General features: G+C 34.0%; 2 protein-coding genes across 2 annotated transcripts; one reads left to right on the forward strand and one right to left on the reverse strand.

Moving 5' to 3' along the window:
* Window positions 1–294: 294 nt before the first annotated feature.
* LOC135119926 (ras guanine nucleotide exchange factor P-like) lies at window positions 295–1,485 on the reverse strand. The gene is made up of 3 exons (XM_064044301.1): window positions 1,423–1,485; window positions 882–1,330; window positions 295–355 (listed from the first exon to the last, which is right to left on the reverse strand). The coding sequence occupies exons 1-3, from the start codon at window positions 1,483–1,485 to the stop codon at window positions 295–297; spliced, it is 573 nt and encodes a 190-aa protein (XP_063900371.1).
* A 6,948-nt stretch (window positions 1,486–8,433) lies between these two features.
* LOC135119928 (ras guanine nucleotide exchange factor P-like) lies at window positions 8,434–9,624 on the forward strand. Its single transcript, XM_064044302.1, has 3 exons — window positions 8,434–8,496; window positions 8,589–9,037; window positions 9,564–9,624. The coding sequence occupies exons 1-3, from the start codon at window positions 8,434–8,436 to the stop codon at window positions 9,622–9,624; spliced, it is 573 nt and encodes a 190-aa protein (XP_063900372.1).
* The last annotated feature ends 10,264 nt before the right edge of the window (window positions 9,625–19,888 follow it).

Genomic DNA, 19,888 nt, shown 5'->3' on the forward strand with positions numbered 1-19,888 from the left:
CATCACTCGAAAATTGGGACGACGACGCCAGTGGGACGTACGTTCCATCGTTGAAGGATGACTTGATGCTCGACAAGACATCAATAAATTTTTATAACGCTGTGTTCGGCAAAAATAAACAAAAATAATTTTTTGTTTTTGTCTGTCTCTACTCGTTAATTTGTACCACCCTACCAGAACTTACCATCTCTACAAGCTACCTCTCTAAATACTAACAGCGATACCATTCCCAAGGAGAACATGGACTTTTGTTTAAGAAATGCTCGTGTATGGTTTGTCACAATATTCCTGATATTATCGATACATCGATCCCACTACAGTATAAACAAGAATTTGTCTTAAGAAACAAAAGCCGCTGCAAGTCACCTAATTACACCATTATTGACGATTATAGTGGTTCCAAAAATTTTAGCGAAAATGCTACAGGATATTGTTTGGCAAAACCATTGATTTGGATATATACTGCCCAACATGCAACACTTAAAAAAAAAAAAAACAAGCGAAATAAAATACTTATATTATTTATTGATATATAAATATTACTATTACAATACAAGCACCACTATCACTACTAATTCTACTACTAAAACATTTCAACACTTTTAACGCTACTAACACTACTACTGACACTATGAGATTATATACATTTTATTTTTACATATAGTTTCTTTAATTTGTCGGATTTTTGAATACTTTTTTTCATTTCGTTTTCTGCACCCCGCAATTCACTTTGTTCTTCCACTAACTGTCTTTGGAGAGTTGCAATTTGATTTGCTAATTTTTTAATGTTTTTTTTGCACTTTTTTTGTTTTTGCACTAGTTCCCTTTGTCGCGTATTATGTCTGTCCTGCGCTGCCCTACACTTCCACTTAAAATTATACAATAATGTAGATGCATTGTCTTCGTCTTCGAATTCATCACCCGAATCATCAGGTGCAGCAGGATGAGGTGTATCAGGGGCAGGTGTTGGTTGAGACGTCGGTGGTGATGGTGATTTGCGGACCGGTTGTTGCTGCTCCTCCTGCTGCTGTTGCTGCTGCTCCTGCTCCTGCTCCTGCTGCTCTTGCTGCTCTCTCTGCCTCTGTTCGTCTTCCTCCGTAACTCCGTAAACATTACGAAGGAAAGACAAGCTTTTTCCGTGCGCCTCTAACCCCTCAAACAGTGAGGGCGTCATAGAGACGCACGGCTCCTCCAGCCCTGATATATCTAGCTGGGAAGGTGTCTGGGAGTCTTCCACAGCGGAAGTGGAGGCGTCCTCACTTTTTGTTTTTAGTTTTTCAATTTCTTCCTCAGGTAGATCTGCAAGTCTACGCAGTTTGGGCAAAGGCGGCTGAAAATAAAATAAATACTTATAAACATTTCTACATTTTATGAATATAAAAACATTTTTTTTTTTAAATTAATCAAAAATAAAAAACCTACCTGTATCACTACATCCTGGAGGATGTTAATTTTTGGTTTCTTGAGACTCAAGGAATACTTCATATTTTTTTTTTTTCAACAATTAGCACTTAACACTAACAGACACAGAATTAAGACAAACAATTACGAGTTCCTATGCAAAATATATAGGAAAAATAATGCAGAATATGCAGAAAATAAATGGCGAAGAAGGGTGAAATGTCAAATCAGCAGTTTTACATGTCCATATATGGTCATTTAAAGATTGATTGCAATGAAGTAGGAGGGTGAAATGTCAAATCAGCAGTTTTTTCATGTCCATATATGGTCATTTAATAATTTATTGCAATTCAGCAATTCTTCAAACTATTTCCGTGTGAATTGCAATTCAGCAATTTTTTGATATTTGGTATATAAAAGTAACTTTTGTAAGCATGTGAGTACAGTTCACACATCAGATATGTTCTCATTAAAAAACACAAGTTTCATTTCTCGCAATCTTGATATATCTTCACTGAATGAAGAAAAACGTCGTATCATTCAAACAGTTGAAAGTTTGTTACATCAAAAATTTCGGTCGTCCAGAACTTTCATGGCTGGGGGATGTGCAGCGTTTCTCTTAGGTCGGACGTCTTCTTATACAGACATCGATATTTACGTCGAAGCAGATGAAAATACACAAAAATGGGCTAAGGATAACTGCGCAGACAATCACATGTCTAAATATGACTATCTTTATCAGTCCAAGTGGCCCTGCTGCTATTTGAAGTTTGATGGATTTATATTTAATATTATTTTTGTTGAACCTCGTCTTCAATTTTCGTTGGAAGCCAGAATTCTATGTATCCTTAAATCGTTCGACTTAACCGCGTGCAAAGTGGCAATACACTTTTCAAGTGGAATAAATCCTGTTCTTGTAGAATGGAAATTAACTGACCTGAACTTCGATAATGTCAAGAAAAAGGATCGCATCATTAAGTATAAGAAAAGAATTGAGAAAAATGAAAAGGAACAACGATTCGATCCCAACAGTTTGTCTATGTTGGCCTATACCGTCGTGGTAGATCATGATGACTCATATCGTGCTGCTGGACAAATACTTTGAAAGATATTTATATAACTTAATATTGTTATGCTGAATCATTGTAGTGTTGATTCCGTTAGATAAATATGTAAGAGGATATTAAATAAAACTCACAAACGTAACTAATTGTTTTATTGAACTAATATGTTTATACATTTTCAAACATTTATTGAACTATTGCATTTGCTACAGTGAGTGAAACAAATTAGTACTAAATAAAGAAACACACACACGCACAATTATTTTTGTGTGTCTTGACATGTTTCCGTTTGCCGCCTTCGAAACGATGATATATTTTTTTTAATATTTTCTGAATACGTCTCTGGCAGCGTGCGAGATCCAATGCATCGCAAGCTTTTTCGCTCTCCGTCATCTAACACCTTATTGTAATAATTTCGAAGGAATGCGGACATGTTTACGTTATTGTGGATTAATTCTGGGCGTAATTCAACGATTTCGAAACGAAATTGATATATGGCAACGATTTCATTATTTTGTACATTAATTACTGCATGTTTTTTTTTATATATATATATATAAAATCTGGTGTGGATACAAAAGTTGAATATCCGAATTTAATTGGGTCGTATTTATTTATGTTAATTTTCAATCCCAAAATTTCATACAACGCCCAACCGGAATCCTTTTCTGCAAATTTCTCTAATTTTTTCATGATTTTATCAATGACGTTTTCTTCGTACCATTCTTTTAAATTTGTGTTTTGATCAATGTGTTATTTTTTGTTGAAAATGTTTTAATGTCTGTTTCACTAGAGTGCGGTTGAATAAAATTTGCCGAAAAAATTACATTTACCTTAAGCATTGAGTTTTTCACTTCTTTTTTAATTCTAAACATAAAGCATTTAAAAGATTGTTGAAAAAAAAAACTGAAGAGGATCTTTAACATGGTGGTTACTTATAAATCCTGTACGAATTCGTTGTTGAAAGCAGGATTCGACATCTTGCCATGTTACATTAGTCACCGATTTAAATTTGTTGGTTTTAATATAGCCTTCACCAGTTTTTATAGATAATAATTGTTTTTTCTTATTTAAAAGCTTTAGGTGATAAAATTTCAAATACGTCAAGCTTGTTCCTAAGGAATTTGCGTTTTCCAATATATTTTCTCAGGGGATTTTACATTTGAGTGCTTTTCTAATTATTATTATACTGTTATAACTAAAAAAATGTTTAGTTTCTTTGATTGTTTTGATTTTACTTAAGTATTCATGAATTAGCTTAAGAGAGTTTTTACATATAACCCTCACTGATTCTTGTGATTTCATTTTTTGTCGTGAAACTTGCTCACCACAGCAGAAAAAAAAAAAAGAACACTACTATGACCCGTTGACTAGTTTTTTGTTTATATGTGAATTAATGAATGATTCACATAGATTTGATACTTCTGACTATGATTTATATAATATTTATGATATAGAACTTAAAAATAAGAAAGATGAAAATAACGGTAAGATTATGCTAGAATTTGTGGGTCTCAGATCTAAAATGTACGCATCTAGAACTGCAAGTTATGATTTCAATAAAAAATTAGTTAAGAAATCCAAAGGTAGTACAAAAGCATCACTTAAAACAATAACGTTTGAAAATTACAAAGATTGTTTATTTAATAATCGAAGTTACGAAAAATCCCAAAGACTCATCAAGTCCAAACATCATACTGTTTACACAGTAAAACAAGAAAAAGTAGTTCTCAGCCCCAATGATGACAAAAGAATTGTCATAAGATTCGCAACGGATACGAAACCTTGGGGATATCATATTTCGCACGTAATTTAAAAAAAGTGGGAATTGTCATATATAAGCAATTAAATTTCACTGATGTTGGTTATTTTATGATTACAACAATGTCTGACTTGAGACAATTTGTTGATTTACAAGCATTTTGTGCATCCGAAAGCGTGTACAAAACATATCTTAAAGCCGCTGCGAGTGATCGAACGAAATTAAATTTATTCCTTCATCTCATCGATAAAAAAGATTTTATTGTACCGGACGAAGTGTTTAAATGGATTGCCGAAAGTGAAAGTGACTTTTATACACTTGACATTTGTATTCTGCTACAAAGAAAGCAATGTGTCGATGGTTACATTGATGCATTTCTACGTGTATGCGAAAGAGACCAAATTGAAAATTTAAATTATGCTGCTTTGGAGTTTTTGATGACCACCAACTATTTGGACAATACTCTAACGTATAAATGTTTTATTTATAAATTATTGAGTGATAATCGCTGGCAGAATCTTGGAGATATATTCTATCCTGTTGAGAATATCCGGAAAAATTATCGAAGGATCGACCAGTGCGTGGATGAATTTATGTGTCGGGCTGCGTATTTGGCAAACCATAAAGCGCTCAGTACTTTCTATGAGTCTTTAGAAATAATAAATTACGATTCTTTCGCATTTCAACCTTCTCAAAATCAGGAGCACCGAAGAATTTTCAACTGGATCAAAAAGAACATTGTCAAAGGAGAAGCCAATCCTGAAATACCATTAGGATGGACAGAGGGACCGGATTCAACAAAATGGCCCTCGATTAAGTTAGATGATTATAAGAAAACTTTACATGTAATTTCTGGTAACCATGAATAAAATACACAAAAATGGGTTATATGTAGTTTTATTTACCCCCAAACATAATACAATAACAGATGAAATTATTTACATCACTCTGACGACATCTTGTGCAGGGATGTATTTTTCATTTCATCCTTATCGAAGTTCGCTGGTTTGTTTGGATAAGAACGATGTCTGGAATTCTTTAAACATATCATAGACAATTGCATACCGATTATTTGTGAAATCAACATTCATGTTTTTGTAGGGATACATGGTATCATTAAGGTACAATTTTACATCTCTCAGATTACAATGATCATATTGACTGTAGTTTTTCTTCAATTGATTTTTTCTTCCCTGTTGTAATGCAAAAATTATGTACTGTGATTTTTTTAAGAAAGCCTTAACAAAAATGGAAGGAAAAAAGCAAGGGTGGGGATTAATATGGTGTATAAATTAAAGATCACACACACACAAGAACGAATTAATAAGTTTCTTGCAAGTACATAAGTTAATACTTAACAGCAGAAATGGGTAAGCTTATACATTTTTGTTGTAGTATGTAAAGTTTTAAAAACTTTTTTTTTTTCTGTGTAGAAAAATTTATCATTTGTCCTTATGATCCTAGCCACAGGCTGTTAGAGAAGAGGTTGAGAAAACATATTTTCAACTGTCATCGGGATGCCTGGGAGAGGGAGCGAAAACTCTGGGAGGCTGAACTTCCCCTATGGATATTTACTTCGATAGGAGCAATTATTTTTGTAATCGTATTTTGTGTGTTCCTTTATTTAGGATTAATTTGTTTCAGTTATTTTAGCAAATAAAATACTCCAACAAATGTATGATTCAATAAAACAATTAGCTACTTTTGATTGTTTTATTTAATATCCTTCACCATGTTAATCTACAACAAATGTATGATTCGATAAAACAACTAGCTACTAGATTGTTTTATTTAATATACTTACTTCAACATGTTAATCTAAGAGCATCAACGCTACAATTCAATACAATATACTCCACGGGTCATAGTAGTGTTCTTTTTTTTTTTTTTTCTGCTGTGGTGAGCAAGTTTCACGACAAAAAATGAAATCACAAGAATCAGTGAGGGTTATATGTAAAAACTCTCTTAAGCTAATTCATGAATACTTAAGTAAAATCAAAACAATCAAAGAAACTAAACATTTTTTTAGTTATAACAGTATAATAATAATTAGAAAAGCACTCAAATGTAAAATCCCCTGAGAAAATATATTGGAAAACGCAAATTCCTTAGGAACAAGCTTGACGTATTTGAAATTTTATCACCTAAAGCTTTTAAATAAGAAAAAACAATTATTATCTATAAAAACTGGTGAAGGCTATATTAAAACCAACAAATTTAAATCGGTGACTAATGTAACATGGCAAGATGTCGAATCCTGCTTTCAACAACGAATTCGTACAGGATTTATAAGTAACCACCATGTTAAAGATCCTCTTCAGTTTTTTTTTCAACAATCTTTTAAATGCTTTATGTTTAGAATTAAAAAAGAAGTGAAAAACTCAATGCTTAAGGTAAATGTAATTTTTTCGGCAAATTTTATTCAACCGCACTCTAGTGAAACAGACATTAAAACATTTTCAACAAAAAATAACACATTGATCAAAACACAAATTTAAAAGAATGGTACGAAGAAAACGTCATTGATAAAATCATGAAAAAATTAGAGAAATTTGCAGAAAAGGATTCCGGTTGGGCGTTGTATGAAATTTTGGGATTGAAAATTAACATAAATAAATACGACCCAATTAAATTCGGATATTCAACTTTTGTATCCACACCAGATTTTATATATATATATATAAAAAAAAACATGCAGTAATTAATGTACAAAATAATGAAATCGTTGCCATATATCAATTTCGTTTCGAAATCGTTGAATTACGCCCAGAATTAATCCACAATAACGTAAACATGTCCGCATTCCTTCGAAATTATTACAATAAGGTGTTAGATGACGGAGAGCGAAAAAGCTTGCGATGCATTGGATCTCGCACGCTGCCAGAGACGTATTCAGAAAATATTAAAAAAAATATATCATCGTTTCGAAGGCGGCAAACGGAAACATGTCAAGACACACAAAAATAATTGTGCGTGTGTGTGTTTCTTTATTTAGTACTAATTTGTTTCACTCACTGTAGCAAATGCAATAGTTCAATAAATGTTTGAAAATGTATAAACATATTAGTTCAATAAAACAATTAGTTACGTTTGTGAGTTTTATTTAATATCCTCTTACATATTTATCTAACGGAATCAACACTACAATGATTCAGCATAACAATATTAAGTTATATAAATATCTTTCAAAGTATTTGTCCAGCAGCACGATATGAGTCATCATGATCTACCACGACGGTATAGGCCAACATAGACAAACTGTTGGGATCGAATCGTTGTTCCTTTTCATTTTTCTCAATTCTTTTCTTATACTTAATGATGCGATCCTTTTTCTTGACATTATCGAAGTTCAGGTCAGTTAATTTCCATTCTACAAGAACAGGATTTATTCCACTTGAAAAGTGTATTGCCACTTTGCACGCGGTTAAGTCGAACGATTTAAGGATACATAGAATTCTGGCTTCCAACGAAAATTGAAGACGAGGTTCAACAAAAATAATATTAAATATAAATCCATCAAACTTCAAATAGCAGCAGGGCCACTTGGACTGATAAAGATAGTCATATTTAGACATGTGATTGTCTGCGCAGTTATCCTTAGCCCATTTTTGTGTATTTTCATCTGCTTCGACGTAAATATCGATGTCTGTATAAGAAGACGTCCGACCTAAGAGAAACGCTGCACATCCCCCAGCCATGAAAGTTCTGGACGACCGAAATTTTTGATGTAACAAACTTTCAACTGTTTGAATGATACGACGTTTTTCTTCATTCAGTGAAGATATATCAAGATTGCGAGAAATGAAACTTGTGTTTTTTAATGAGAACATATCTGATGTGTGAACTGTACTCACATGCTTACAAAAGTTACTTTTATATACCAAATATCAAAAAATTGCTGAATTGCAATTCACACGGAAATAGTTTGAAGAATTGCTGAATTGCAATAAATTATTAAATGACCATATATGGACATGAAAAAACTGCTGATTTGACATTTCACCCTCCTACTTCATTGCAATCAATCTTTAAATGACCATATATGGACATGTAAAACTGCTGATTTGACATTTCACCCTTCTTCGCCATTTATTTTCTGCATATTCTGCATTATTTTTCCTATATATTTTGCATAGGAACTCGTAATTGTTTGTCTTAATTCTGTGTCTGTTAGTGTTAAGTGCTAATTGTTGAAAAAAAAAAAATATGAAGTATTCCTTGAGTCTCAAGAAACCAAAAATTAACATCCTCCAGGATGTAGTGATACAGGTAGGTTTTTTATTTTTGATTAATTTAAAAAAAAAAATGTTTTTATATTCATAAAATGTAGAAATGTTTATAAGTATTTATTTTATTTTCAGCCGCCTTTGCCCAAACTGCGTAGACTTGCAGATCTACCTGAGGAAGAAATTGAAAAACTAAAAACAAAAAGTGAGGACGCCTCCACTTCCGCTGTGGAAGACTCCCAGACACCTTCCCAGCTAGATATATCAGGGCTGGAGGAGCCGTGCGTCTCTATGACGCCCTCACTGTTTGAGGGGTTAGAGGCGCACGGAAAAAGCTTGTCTTTCCTTCGTAATGTTTACGGAGTTACGGAGGAAGACGAACAGAGGCAGAGAGAGCAGCAAGAGCAGCAGGAGCAGGAGCAGGAGCAGCAGCAACAGCAGCAGGAGGAGCAGCAACAACCGGTCCGCAAATCACCATCACCACCGACGTCTCAACCAACACCTGCCCCTGATACACCTCATCCTGCTGCACCTGATGATTCGGGTGATGAATTCGAAGACGAAGACAATGCATCTACATTATTGTATAATTTTAAGTGGAAGTGTAGGGCAGCGCAGGACAGACATAATACGCGACAAAGGGAACTAGTGCAAAAACAAAAAAAGTGCAAAAAAAACATTAAAAAATTAGCAAATCAAATTGCAACTCTCCAAAGACAGTTAGTGGAAGAACAAAGTGAATTGCGGGGTGCAGAAAACGAAATGAAAAAAAGTATTCAAAAATCCGACAAATTAAAGAAACTATATGTAAAAATAAAATGTATATAATCTCATAGTGTCAGTAGTAGTGTTAGTAGCGTTAAAAGTGTTGAAATGTTTTAGTAGTAGAATTAGTAGTGATAGTGGTGCTTGTATTGTAATAGTAATATTTATATATCAATAAATAATATAAGTATTTTATTTCGCTTGTTTTTTTTTTTTTTAAGTGTTGCATGTTGGGCAGTATATATCCAAATCAATGGTTTTGCCAAACAATATCCTGTAGCATTTTCGCTAAAATTTTTGGAACCACTATAATCGTCAATAATGGTGTAATTAGGTGACTTGCAGCGGCTTTTGTTTCTTAAGACAAATTCTTGTTTATACTGTAGTGGGATCGATGTATCGATAATATCAGGAATATTGTGACAAACCATACACGAGCATTTCTTAAACAAAAGTCCATGTTCTCCTTGGGAATGGTATCGCTGTTAGTATTTAGAGAGGTAGCTTGTAGAGATGGTAAGTTCTGGTAGGGTGGTACAAATTAACGAGTAGAGACAGACAAAAACAAAAAATTATTTTTGTTTATTTTTGCCGAACACAGCGTTATAAAAATTTATTGATGTCTTGTCGAGCATCAAGTCATCCTTCAACGATGGAACGTACGTCCCACTGGCGTCGTCGTCCCAATTTTCGAGTGATGTTACTTTTGGGGGTTCAGAATTGAACCATTTTGATGGTTGAGATGGTATCGGTGGTGATGCTTTGGGAAGTGCAGCTTCGCGGAGCTGTCGCTCCCTTTCCCAAGCCTCCCTATGACACCTAAATATATGCCTCTGGAGTCTCCCCTCTAGCATTCGATGGCTCCTATCGTATGGGCAAACTATAAAATCCTCTAAACAAAACAAAAAAAAATATATGAAATTTACATACTGTAATAAAAATATAACCTTACCCATGTCCCTAGATATCTATTGGTTAATTCTCTTGATACTAGTTAATCAGTTATAATCACATCTTTCATATAGTCTTGAATTTATATACGAAATTAATCCCTTCTTTTACTCTTTTTCCCTCTCTAATTTTTATTTCAAGTTGACGATTCAGTTGTTTTTCTCTTATCGAAAATGCAAGAGTTTCACTAATTCAGAAAGATTTAGCAACTACGATTTAATACAACAACAAGTTATTTAATACGTTTTAAATTATTTGTCCAGCAGCACGATATGACTCATCACGATCTACCACCACAGCAGTGATTTTTGATGATTGTTTATAGGTTTTTGATTTTCGTTTTTTAATGATGTTTTGTTGTTTTCATATAAAATTCAACAAAAAGCCGTTTTTGGTTAACTTGAAATTTTTTTTTTTAATGTCTTAGTATATTTAGTTGTGATGGTAGTAGTCATATAACAATACATATAAAGAACAACCTATTTCGCTTTTTTTTTTTTTTTTTTTTTTTTTTTAAGTGTTGCATGTTGGGCTTATTCGAATCCTTTTTCGATGGTCTTTTTTTCGACCTGAAAAAATTTTTACGTAGCGACCTCGAAAAAACTAGAAATGGCTCCTGTATCTAGGTCGATGTGGACAGAATCGATTTTTTTGAGCAGACTTATGCGTTCGTTCCAGAAGAAGGTTTTGATGTATACAACCGATATTCTATCTCTTACCATTTGGACACTAGAAACTTTTGCCCTTTTCTCCCTTATTTTCAACTTTTTTGAAAATTTTTTTTGCTCAACATATGGCTTAATTTTTTTAGCTTTTCCCCGTTCCCCTGAGCCGACATGCTACCTCTTACCGCTTACGAACTATGACGTTTTTCCGTTATTACTACTAAACGGTAGCAAAAAATATTTATTTTGCTAAGTGGACCTATAGACTGTTCACTCAGAAATATTTTGGTACAAAAATATATTTTTTAAGTTTTACCGTTTGGGCGCCACAAACTTTTGCCCTTTTCACAGTCATGTCAAAAGTTAGCGAAAAACCGTCGACGGCTATCGATATTATTTGTTTTTGTCAATCTTTTTTGCTCTATACACGAACCTCCTATCTCTTACCATTTTCGAGTAACAAAAATTTTTTCTATTTAAACGGTAGATACACCTATGAGTCATAATCATTTTTACACACGATTAGATAGTACTTCATGAATATGCATTTGATTTTGTGGAAAAACAAACTTTTCAAAATTTGGATTTTTTTTTTGAGATTTTTTTTGTTTTAATTTTTCTTTGGATTCTTTGAATTTTTTAAATTTTTTTTTTCACCAAAACTTCTAATTTACTTTCCTACTGCTCAAGGAAAACTTTTTTTCGAATTTTGACAACCTTTTTTGACAAAAATTGTTGCGCCCCAAACTCAAATTTTCACATATTTAATTACATGGACCTATTGATTATTCATCCAAAAATATTTTGACACAAAAAACAAATTTTTAACTAATTCCGTTTGGTCACCACAAACTTTTGCCCTTTTCTCCGAAATGCTAAACTCAAACTAAAAACCGTCGACACAGGTGCATGTGTTTCGTATTTTAGGAACTTTTTTGTTCTTTGCACGAACCTCGTATCTCTTACCGTCTTCGAGTAAAACATTTTTTTTTTTATATTTAAACAATTATTGCACCTCCAACCCACATTTATTTTTACACAAATGTGTCATTAGTTTATAGGGATGCATTTTTATTTTTTTAACAAACTTTCTGCCCTTTGGCACCCTCAAGCGATAATTCTTTTTTTTTAATATTTCCGAATACGTCCCTGTCTATTGAAGATAAGAGCGTCCAGTTCCGTAAGAATTTGCTGAAACAGCATCGCGTTATTTCATTCTGTGTTGTAATAATGACGGGCGGCGTGTTTCGGTTTATGAATTTTACCGTGAAAAGATTTGGGAAAAAGGTGGTTTTGTTGAACTAAATGGTGGCTTCTGTGAAGTGTGCGTGTATTTGAATGTTTTCGAGGGAGAACGGATGATTTTATTGCCTGTTTTCAATGTCGTAAGTAACAATTTTTTTAATTTTTAACAACACACTCGCCTTCTGACATTTGAGATTTTATTCTAATAATCACGGACAAATAAGCTTAAATCGGCAGAAAGTTGCTGATGAACATTTATTTATTAAGAAAATAACAGGAGTTTTGTCGGAGCAAACACGGCTTTTATTCGTTGCTGTTATTCCCAATTAAATAATTTTAGATGAGACTGGGGAAAATAATACACCAAACGAAATAAACAATATTTATTATAATTTCAATTACAGCTTAAGATTATACAAACTAGTTCGTATTTTATACATTTTAAGAAACTAATAAGTTTTAAATTTAAATCTAATTTACGACGCAGTGGTTTAACCGCAATGTGCACAGTTATTTAACTGATTTTCTTTGCTGAATAATTTTCAATTCTGAATCCAATTTTTCGATTGTTTCTCTAAATTTTCGCTTCTTCTCCATCATTTTTTCGATTAAGGGCTTTATTTGCAATTCGAAACGTTCCACATTCATTTGAAATCTTTTAACATCGTATAACCAAGTATTAATTCGGCTTTCTTTATCATTTATTAAGAAAATAACCGGAACTTTGTCGAAACAAACACGTCTGTTATTCATGACAGTTTGCAATCAAATATTTTTTACATGAGACTGGGGAAAATAATACACCGAACGAATTAAATAATATTTATTATAATTTCTATTACAGCTTAAGATTATTCAATTTAGTTCTTATTTCATACATTTTAATTGCTTCTTTTAAATAACTAATTCGTTTTAAATGTAATTCTAATCTACGACGAAGCAGTCTAACTGCACTTGATTTGTTTTCCACATGAACCAATGCCTTCTTCATTCTTCGATAAATTCGATATTGATGGTTCGACCGATCGGACCTCTATTTACCAAGTACAATTTCAAGCCGTTCACGATCTTCTGGTTCAGATCGCTGATCACTGAGTCGGTGAATTTTTCGGTAAATCTCTGTGGAAGTATCGTTCTAGACTCTTCAAGTTGCACAAATATCTTGTCACCGTACTTTGTAGACAGTTTACTAAAATTTTTTGTTAAAAATTTTTTATTTTCTTCTAAAGTTTTCGCACTCACAAAAGCTTGCAAGTGAGACTCTTTATTCAAGGTAGAAATGAAAGATGACATTTCTAAGTGTTAAATAATTGAATTCAAAAAACTAATTAATTCTTACACACGAATCCATCGACTTTTATACAAGTATAAAACGGAAGTGGGGATGCGAGATTGCGTCCGAGATCCCTCCCCGACCTAAACGAAAAGAGGGGATAGATCTCGAGATGAACGAGGGCAATAAACGACCAAGGTCGAGCAACGACTAGGTCAATGATCGCCCGATGAAAAGTAATGGGGGAGCTGGACCAGCTGGCAAGGTCAGCCACGTGCACCGACAAGCTCGACAACAAATGAAAGGTCAATGACCGCTCGATGAAAAGTAATGGGGGAGCTGGACCAGTTTGACCTCATTTGACCTGGTCTAGAACCCCCACTATATAACTACTACCAAACTCACTTAAAGCATGCAGAATTGACTCAGAATAGGAAAAGGAGATGTTTAGGTCAATTTTATGCATTCTGGCGTTCGTAGATACAAGAAAACTGTTAAAATTCTTCAGAAACGTCACTTTTGAAGTGTTTTCTTGTACTTTTAAGCCACTCAGATACCCTACGGGCTCGGAAAGTGCAACGAAACCATCAAATTTTAACTAGAAACTGTATTTTTGTCGATTTCTATTGAATTTGAACTATATTTCAACGTTTTTTGATGGTTCTGAGCCACCAAACACACTTAAAGCATGCAGAATCGACTCAGAATAGGAAAAGGAGACGTTTAGGTCAATTTTATGCATTCTGGCGTTCGTAGATACAAGAAAACTGTTAAAATTCTTCAGAAACGTCACTTTTGAAGTGTTTTCTTGTACTTTTAAGCCACTCAGATACCCTACGGGCTCGGAAAGTGCAACGAAACCATCAAATTTTAACTAGAAACTGTATTTTTGTCGATTTTTATTGAATTTGAACTATATTTCAACGTTTTTTGATGGTTCTGAGCCACCAAACACACTTAAAGCATGCAGAATCGACTCAGAATAGGAAAAGGAGACGTTTAGGTCAATTTTATGCATTCTGGCGTTCGTAGATACAAGAAAACTGTTAAAATTCTTCAGAAACGTCACTTTTGAAGTGTTTTCTTGTACTTTTAAGCCACTCAGATACCCTACGGGCTCGGAAAGTGCAACGAAACCATCAAATTTTAACTAGAAACTGTATTTTTGTCGATTTTTATTGAATTTGAACTATATTTCAACGTTTTTTGATGGTTCTGAGCTACCAAACACACTTAAAGCATGCAGAATCGACTCAGAATAGGAAAAGGAGACGTTTAGGTCAATTTTATGCATTCTGGCGTTCGTAGATACAAGAAAACTGTTAAAATTCTTCAGAAACGTCACTTTTGAAGTGTTTTCTTGTACTTTTAAGCCACTCAGATACCCTACGGGCTCGGAAAGTGCAACGAAACCATCAAATTTTAGCTAGAAACTGTATTTTTGTCGATTTTTATTGAATTTGAACTATATTTCAACGTTTTTTGATGGTTCTGAGCCACCAAACACACTTAAAGCATGCAGAATCGACTCAGAATAGGAAAAGGAGACGTTTAGGTCAATTTTATGCATTCTGGCGTTCGTAGATACAAGAAAACTGTTAAAATTCTTCAGAAACGTCACTTTTGAAGTGTTTTCTTGTACTTTTAAGCCACTCAGATACCCTACTGGCTCGGAAAGTGCAACGAAACCATCAAATTTTAACTAGAAACTGTATTTTTGTCGATTTTTATTGAATTTGAACTATATTTCAACGTTTTTTGATGGTTCTGAGCCACCAAACACACTTAAAGCATGCAGAATCGACTCAGAATAGGAAAAGGAGACGTTTAGGTCAATTTTATGCATTCTGGCGTTCGTAGATACAAGAAAACTGTTAAAATTCTTCAGAAACGTCACTTTTGAAGTGTTTTCTTGTACTTCTAAGCCACTCAGATACCCTATGGGCTCGGAAAGTGCAACGAAACCATCAAATTTTAACTAGAAACTGTATTTTTGTCGATTTTTATTGAATTTGAACTATATCTCAACGTTTTTTGATGGTTCTGAGCCACCAAACACACTTAAAGCATGCAGAATCGACTCAGAATAGGAAAAGGAGACGTTTAGGTCAATTTTATGCATTCTGGCGTTCGTAGATACAAGAAAACTGTTAAAATTCTTCAGAAACGTCACTTTTGAAGTGTTTTCTTGTACTTTTAAGCCACTCAGATACCCTACGGGCTCGGAAAGTGCAACGAAACCATCAAATTTTAGCTAGAAACTGTATTTTTGTCGATTTTTATTGAATTTGAACTATATTTCAACGTTTTTTGATGGTTCTGAGCCACCAAACACACTTAAAGCATGCAGAATCGACTCAGAATAGGAAAAGGAGACGTTTAGGTCAATTTTATGCATTCTGGCGTTCGTAGATACAAGAAAACTGTTAAAATTCTTCAGAAACGTCACTTTTGAAGTGTTTTCTTGTACTTTTAAGCTACTCAGATACCCTACTGGCTCGGAAAGTGCAACGAAACCATCAAATTTTAACTAGAAACTGTATTTTTGTCGATTTTTATTGAATTTGAACTATATTTCAACGTTTTTTGATGGTTCTGAGCCACCAAACACACTTAAAGCATGCAGAATCGACTCAGAATAGGAAAAGGAGACGTTTAGGTCAATTTTATGCATTCTGGCGTTCGTAGATACAAGAAAACTGTTAAAATTCTTCAGAAACGTCACTTTTGAAGTGTTTTCTTGTACTTCTAAGCCACTCAGATACCCTATGGGCTCGGAAAGTGCAACGAAACCATCAAATTTTAACTAGAAACTGTATTTTTGTCGATTTTTATTGAATTTGAACTATATCTCAACGTTTTTTGATGGTTCTGAGCCACCAAACACACTTAAAGCATGCAGAATCGACTCAGAATAGGAAAAGGAGACGTTTAGGTCAATTTTATGCATTCTGGCGTTCGTAGATACAAGAAAACTGTTAAAATTCTTCAGAAACGTCACTTTTGAAGTGTTTTCTTGTACTTTTAAGCCACTCAGATACCCTACGGGCTCGGAAAGTGCAACGAAACCATCAAATTTTAGCTAGAAACTGTATTTTTGTCGATTTTTATTGAATTTGAACTATATTTCAACGTTTTTTGATGGTTCTGAGCCACCAAACACACTTAAAGCATGCAGAATCGACTCAGAATAGGAAAAGGAGACGTTTAGGTCAATTTTATGCATTCTGGCGTTCGTAGATACAAGAAAACTGTTAAAATTCTTCAGAAACGTCACTTTTGAAGTGTTTTCTTGTACTTTTAAGCCACTCAGATACCCTACGGGCTCGGAAAGTGCAACGAAACCATCAAATTTTAACTAGAAACTGTATTTTTGTCGATTTTTATTGAATTTGAACTATATTTCAACGTTTTTTGATGGTTATGAGCCACCAAACACACTTAAAGCATGCAGAATCGACTCAGAATAGGAAAAGGAGACGTTTAGGTCAATTTTATGCATTCTGGCGTTCGTAGATACAAGAAAACTGTTAAAATTCTTCAGAAACGTCACTTTTGAAGTGTTTTCTTGTACTTTTAAGCCACTCAGATACCCTACGGGCTCGGAAAGTGCAACGAAACCATCAAATTTTAACTAGAAACTGTATTTTTGTCGATTTTTATTGAATTTGAACTATATTTCAACGTTTTTTGATGGTTCTGAGCCACCAAACACACTTAAAGCATGCAGAATCGACTCAGAATAGGAAAAGGAGACGTTTAGGTCAATTTTATGCATTCTGGCGTTCGTAGATACAAGGAAACTGTTAAAATTCTTCAGAAACGTCACTTTTGAAGTGTTTTCTTGTACTTTTAAGCCACTCAGATACCCTACGGGCTCGGAAAGTGCAACGAAACCATCAAATTTTAGCTAGAAACTGTATTTTTGTCGATTTTTATTGAATTTGAACTATATTTCAACGTTTTTTGATGGTTCTGAGCCACCAAACACACTTAAAGCATGCAGAATCGACTCAGAATAGGAAAAGGAGACGTTTAGGTCAATTTTATGCATTCTGGCGTTCGTAGATACAAGAAAACTGTTAAAATTCTTCAGAAACGTCACTTTTGAAGTGTTTTCTTGTACTTTTAAGCCACTCAGATACCCTACGGGCTCGGAAAGTGCAACGAAACCATCAAATTTTAACTAGAAACTGTATTATTGTTGATTTTTATTGAATTTGAACTATATTTCAACGTTTTTTGATGGTTCTGAGCCACCAAACACACTTAAAGCATGCAGAATCGACTCAGAATAGGAAAAGGAGACGTTTAGGTCAATTTTATGCATTCTGGCGTTCGTAGATACAAGAAAACTGTTAAAATTCTTCAGAAACGTCACATTTGAAGTGTTTTCTTGTACTTTTAAGCCATTCAGATACCCTACGGGCTCGGAAAGTGCAACGAAACCATCAAATTTTAGCTAGAAACTGTATTTTTGTCGATTTTTATTGAATTTGAACTATATTTCAACGTTTTTTGATGGTTCTGAGCCACCAAACACACTTAAAGCATGCAGAATCGACTCAGAATAGGAAAAGGAGACGTTTAGGTCAATTTAATGCATTCTGGCGTTCGTAGATACTAGAAAACTGTTAAAATTCTTCAGAAACGTCACTTTTGAAGTGTTGTCTTGTACTTTTAAGCCACTCAGATACCCTACGGGCTCGGAAAGTGCAACGAAACCATCAAATTTTAACTAGAAACTGTATTTTTGTCGATTTTTATTGAATTTGAACTATATTTCAACGTTTTTTGATGGTTCTGAGCCACCAAACACACTTAAAGCATGCAGAATCGACTCAGAATAGGAAAAGGAGACGTTTAGGTCAATTTTGTGCATTCTGGCGTTCGTAGATACAAGAAAACTGTTAAAATTCTTCAGAAACGTCACTTTTGAAGTGTTTTCTTGTACTTTTAAGCCACTCAGATACCCTACGGTCTCGGAAAGTGCAACGAAACCATCAAATTTTAACTAGAAACTGTATTTTTGTCGATTTTTATTGAATTTGAACTATATTTCAACGTTTTTTGATGGTTCTGAGCCACCAAACACACTTAAAGCATGCAGAATCGACTCAGAATAGGAAAAGGAGACGTTTAGGTCAATTTTATGCATTCTGGCGTACGTAGATACAAGAAAACTGTTAAAATTCTTCAGAAACGTCACTTTTGAAGTGTTTTCTTGTACTTTTAAGCCACTCAGATACCCTACGGGCTCGGAAAGTGCAACGAAACCATCAAATTTTAGCTAGAAACTGTATTTTTGTCGATTTTTATTGAATCTGAAATATATTTCAACGTTTTTTGATGGTTCTGAGCCACCAAACACACTTAAAGCATGCAGAATCGACTCAGAATAGGAAAAGGAGACGTTTAGGTCAATTTTATGCATTCTGGCGTTCGTAGATACAAGAAAACTGTTAAAATTCTTCAGAAACGTCACTTTTGAAGTGTTTTCTTGTACTTTTAAGCCACTCAGATACCCTACGGGCTCGGAAAGTGCAACGAAACCATCAAATTTTAACTAGAAACTGTATTTTTGTCGATTTTTATTGAATTTGAACTATATTTCAACGTTTTTTGATGGTTCTGAGCCACCAAACACACTTAAAGCATGCAGAATCGACTCAGAATAGAAAAAGGAGACGTTTAGGTCAATTTTATGCATTCTGGCGTTCGTAGATACAAGAAAACTGTTAAAATTCTTCAGAAACGTCACTTTTGAAGTGTTTTCTTGTACTTTTAAGCCACTCAGATACCCTACGGGCTCGGAAAGTGCAACGAAACCATCAAATTTTAACTAGAAACTGTATTTTTGTCGATTTTTATTGAATTTGAACTATATTTCAACGTTTTTTGATGGTTCTGAGCCACCAAACACACTTAAAGCATGCAGAATCGACTCAGAATAGGAAAAGGAGACGTTTAGGTCAATTTTATGCATTCTGGCGTTCGTAGATACAAGAAAACTGTTAAAATTCTTCAGAAACGTCACTTTTGAAGTGTTTTCTTGTACTTTTAAGCCACTCAGATACCCTACGGGCTCGGAAAGTGCAACGAAACCATCAAATTTTAACTAGAAACTGTATTTTTGTCGATTTTTATTGAATTTGAACTATATTTCAACGTTTTTTGATGGTTCTGAGCCACCAAACACACTTAAAGCATGCAGAATCGACTCAGAATAGGAAAAGGAGACGTTTAGGTCAATTTTATGCATTCTGGCTTTCGTAGATACAAGAAAACTGTTAAAATTCTTCAGAAACGTCACTTTTGAAGTGTTTTCTTGTACTTTTAAGCCACTCAGATGCCCTACGGGCTCGGAAAGTGCAACGAAACCATCAAATTTTAGCTAGAAACTGTATTTTTGTCGATTTTTATTGAATTTGAACTATATTTCAACGTTTTTTGATGGTTCTGAGCCACCAAACACACTTAAAGCATCCAGAATCGACTCAGAATAGGAAAAGGAGACGTTTAGGTCAATTTTATGC

The sequence above is a fragment of the Zophobas morio genome, unplaced genomic scaffold, assembly GCF_036711695.1.
Source record: "Zophobas morio isolate AGI-343-1 ecotype UQ-CSIRO unplaced genomic scaffold, CSIRO_AGI_Zmor_V1 ptg000320l, whole genome shotgun sequence".
In the NCBI taxonomy this organism is placed as follows: domain Eukaryota; kingdom Metazoa; phylum Arthropoda; class Insecta; order Coleoptera; family Tenebrionidae; genus Zophobas; species Zophobas morio.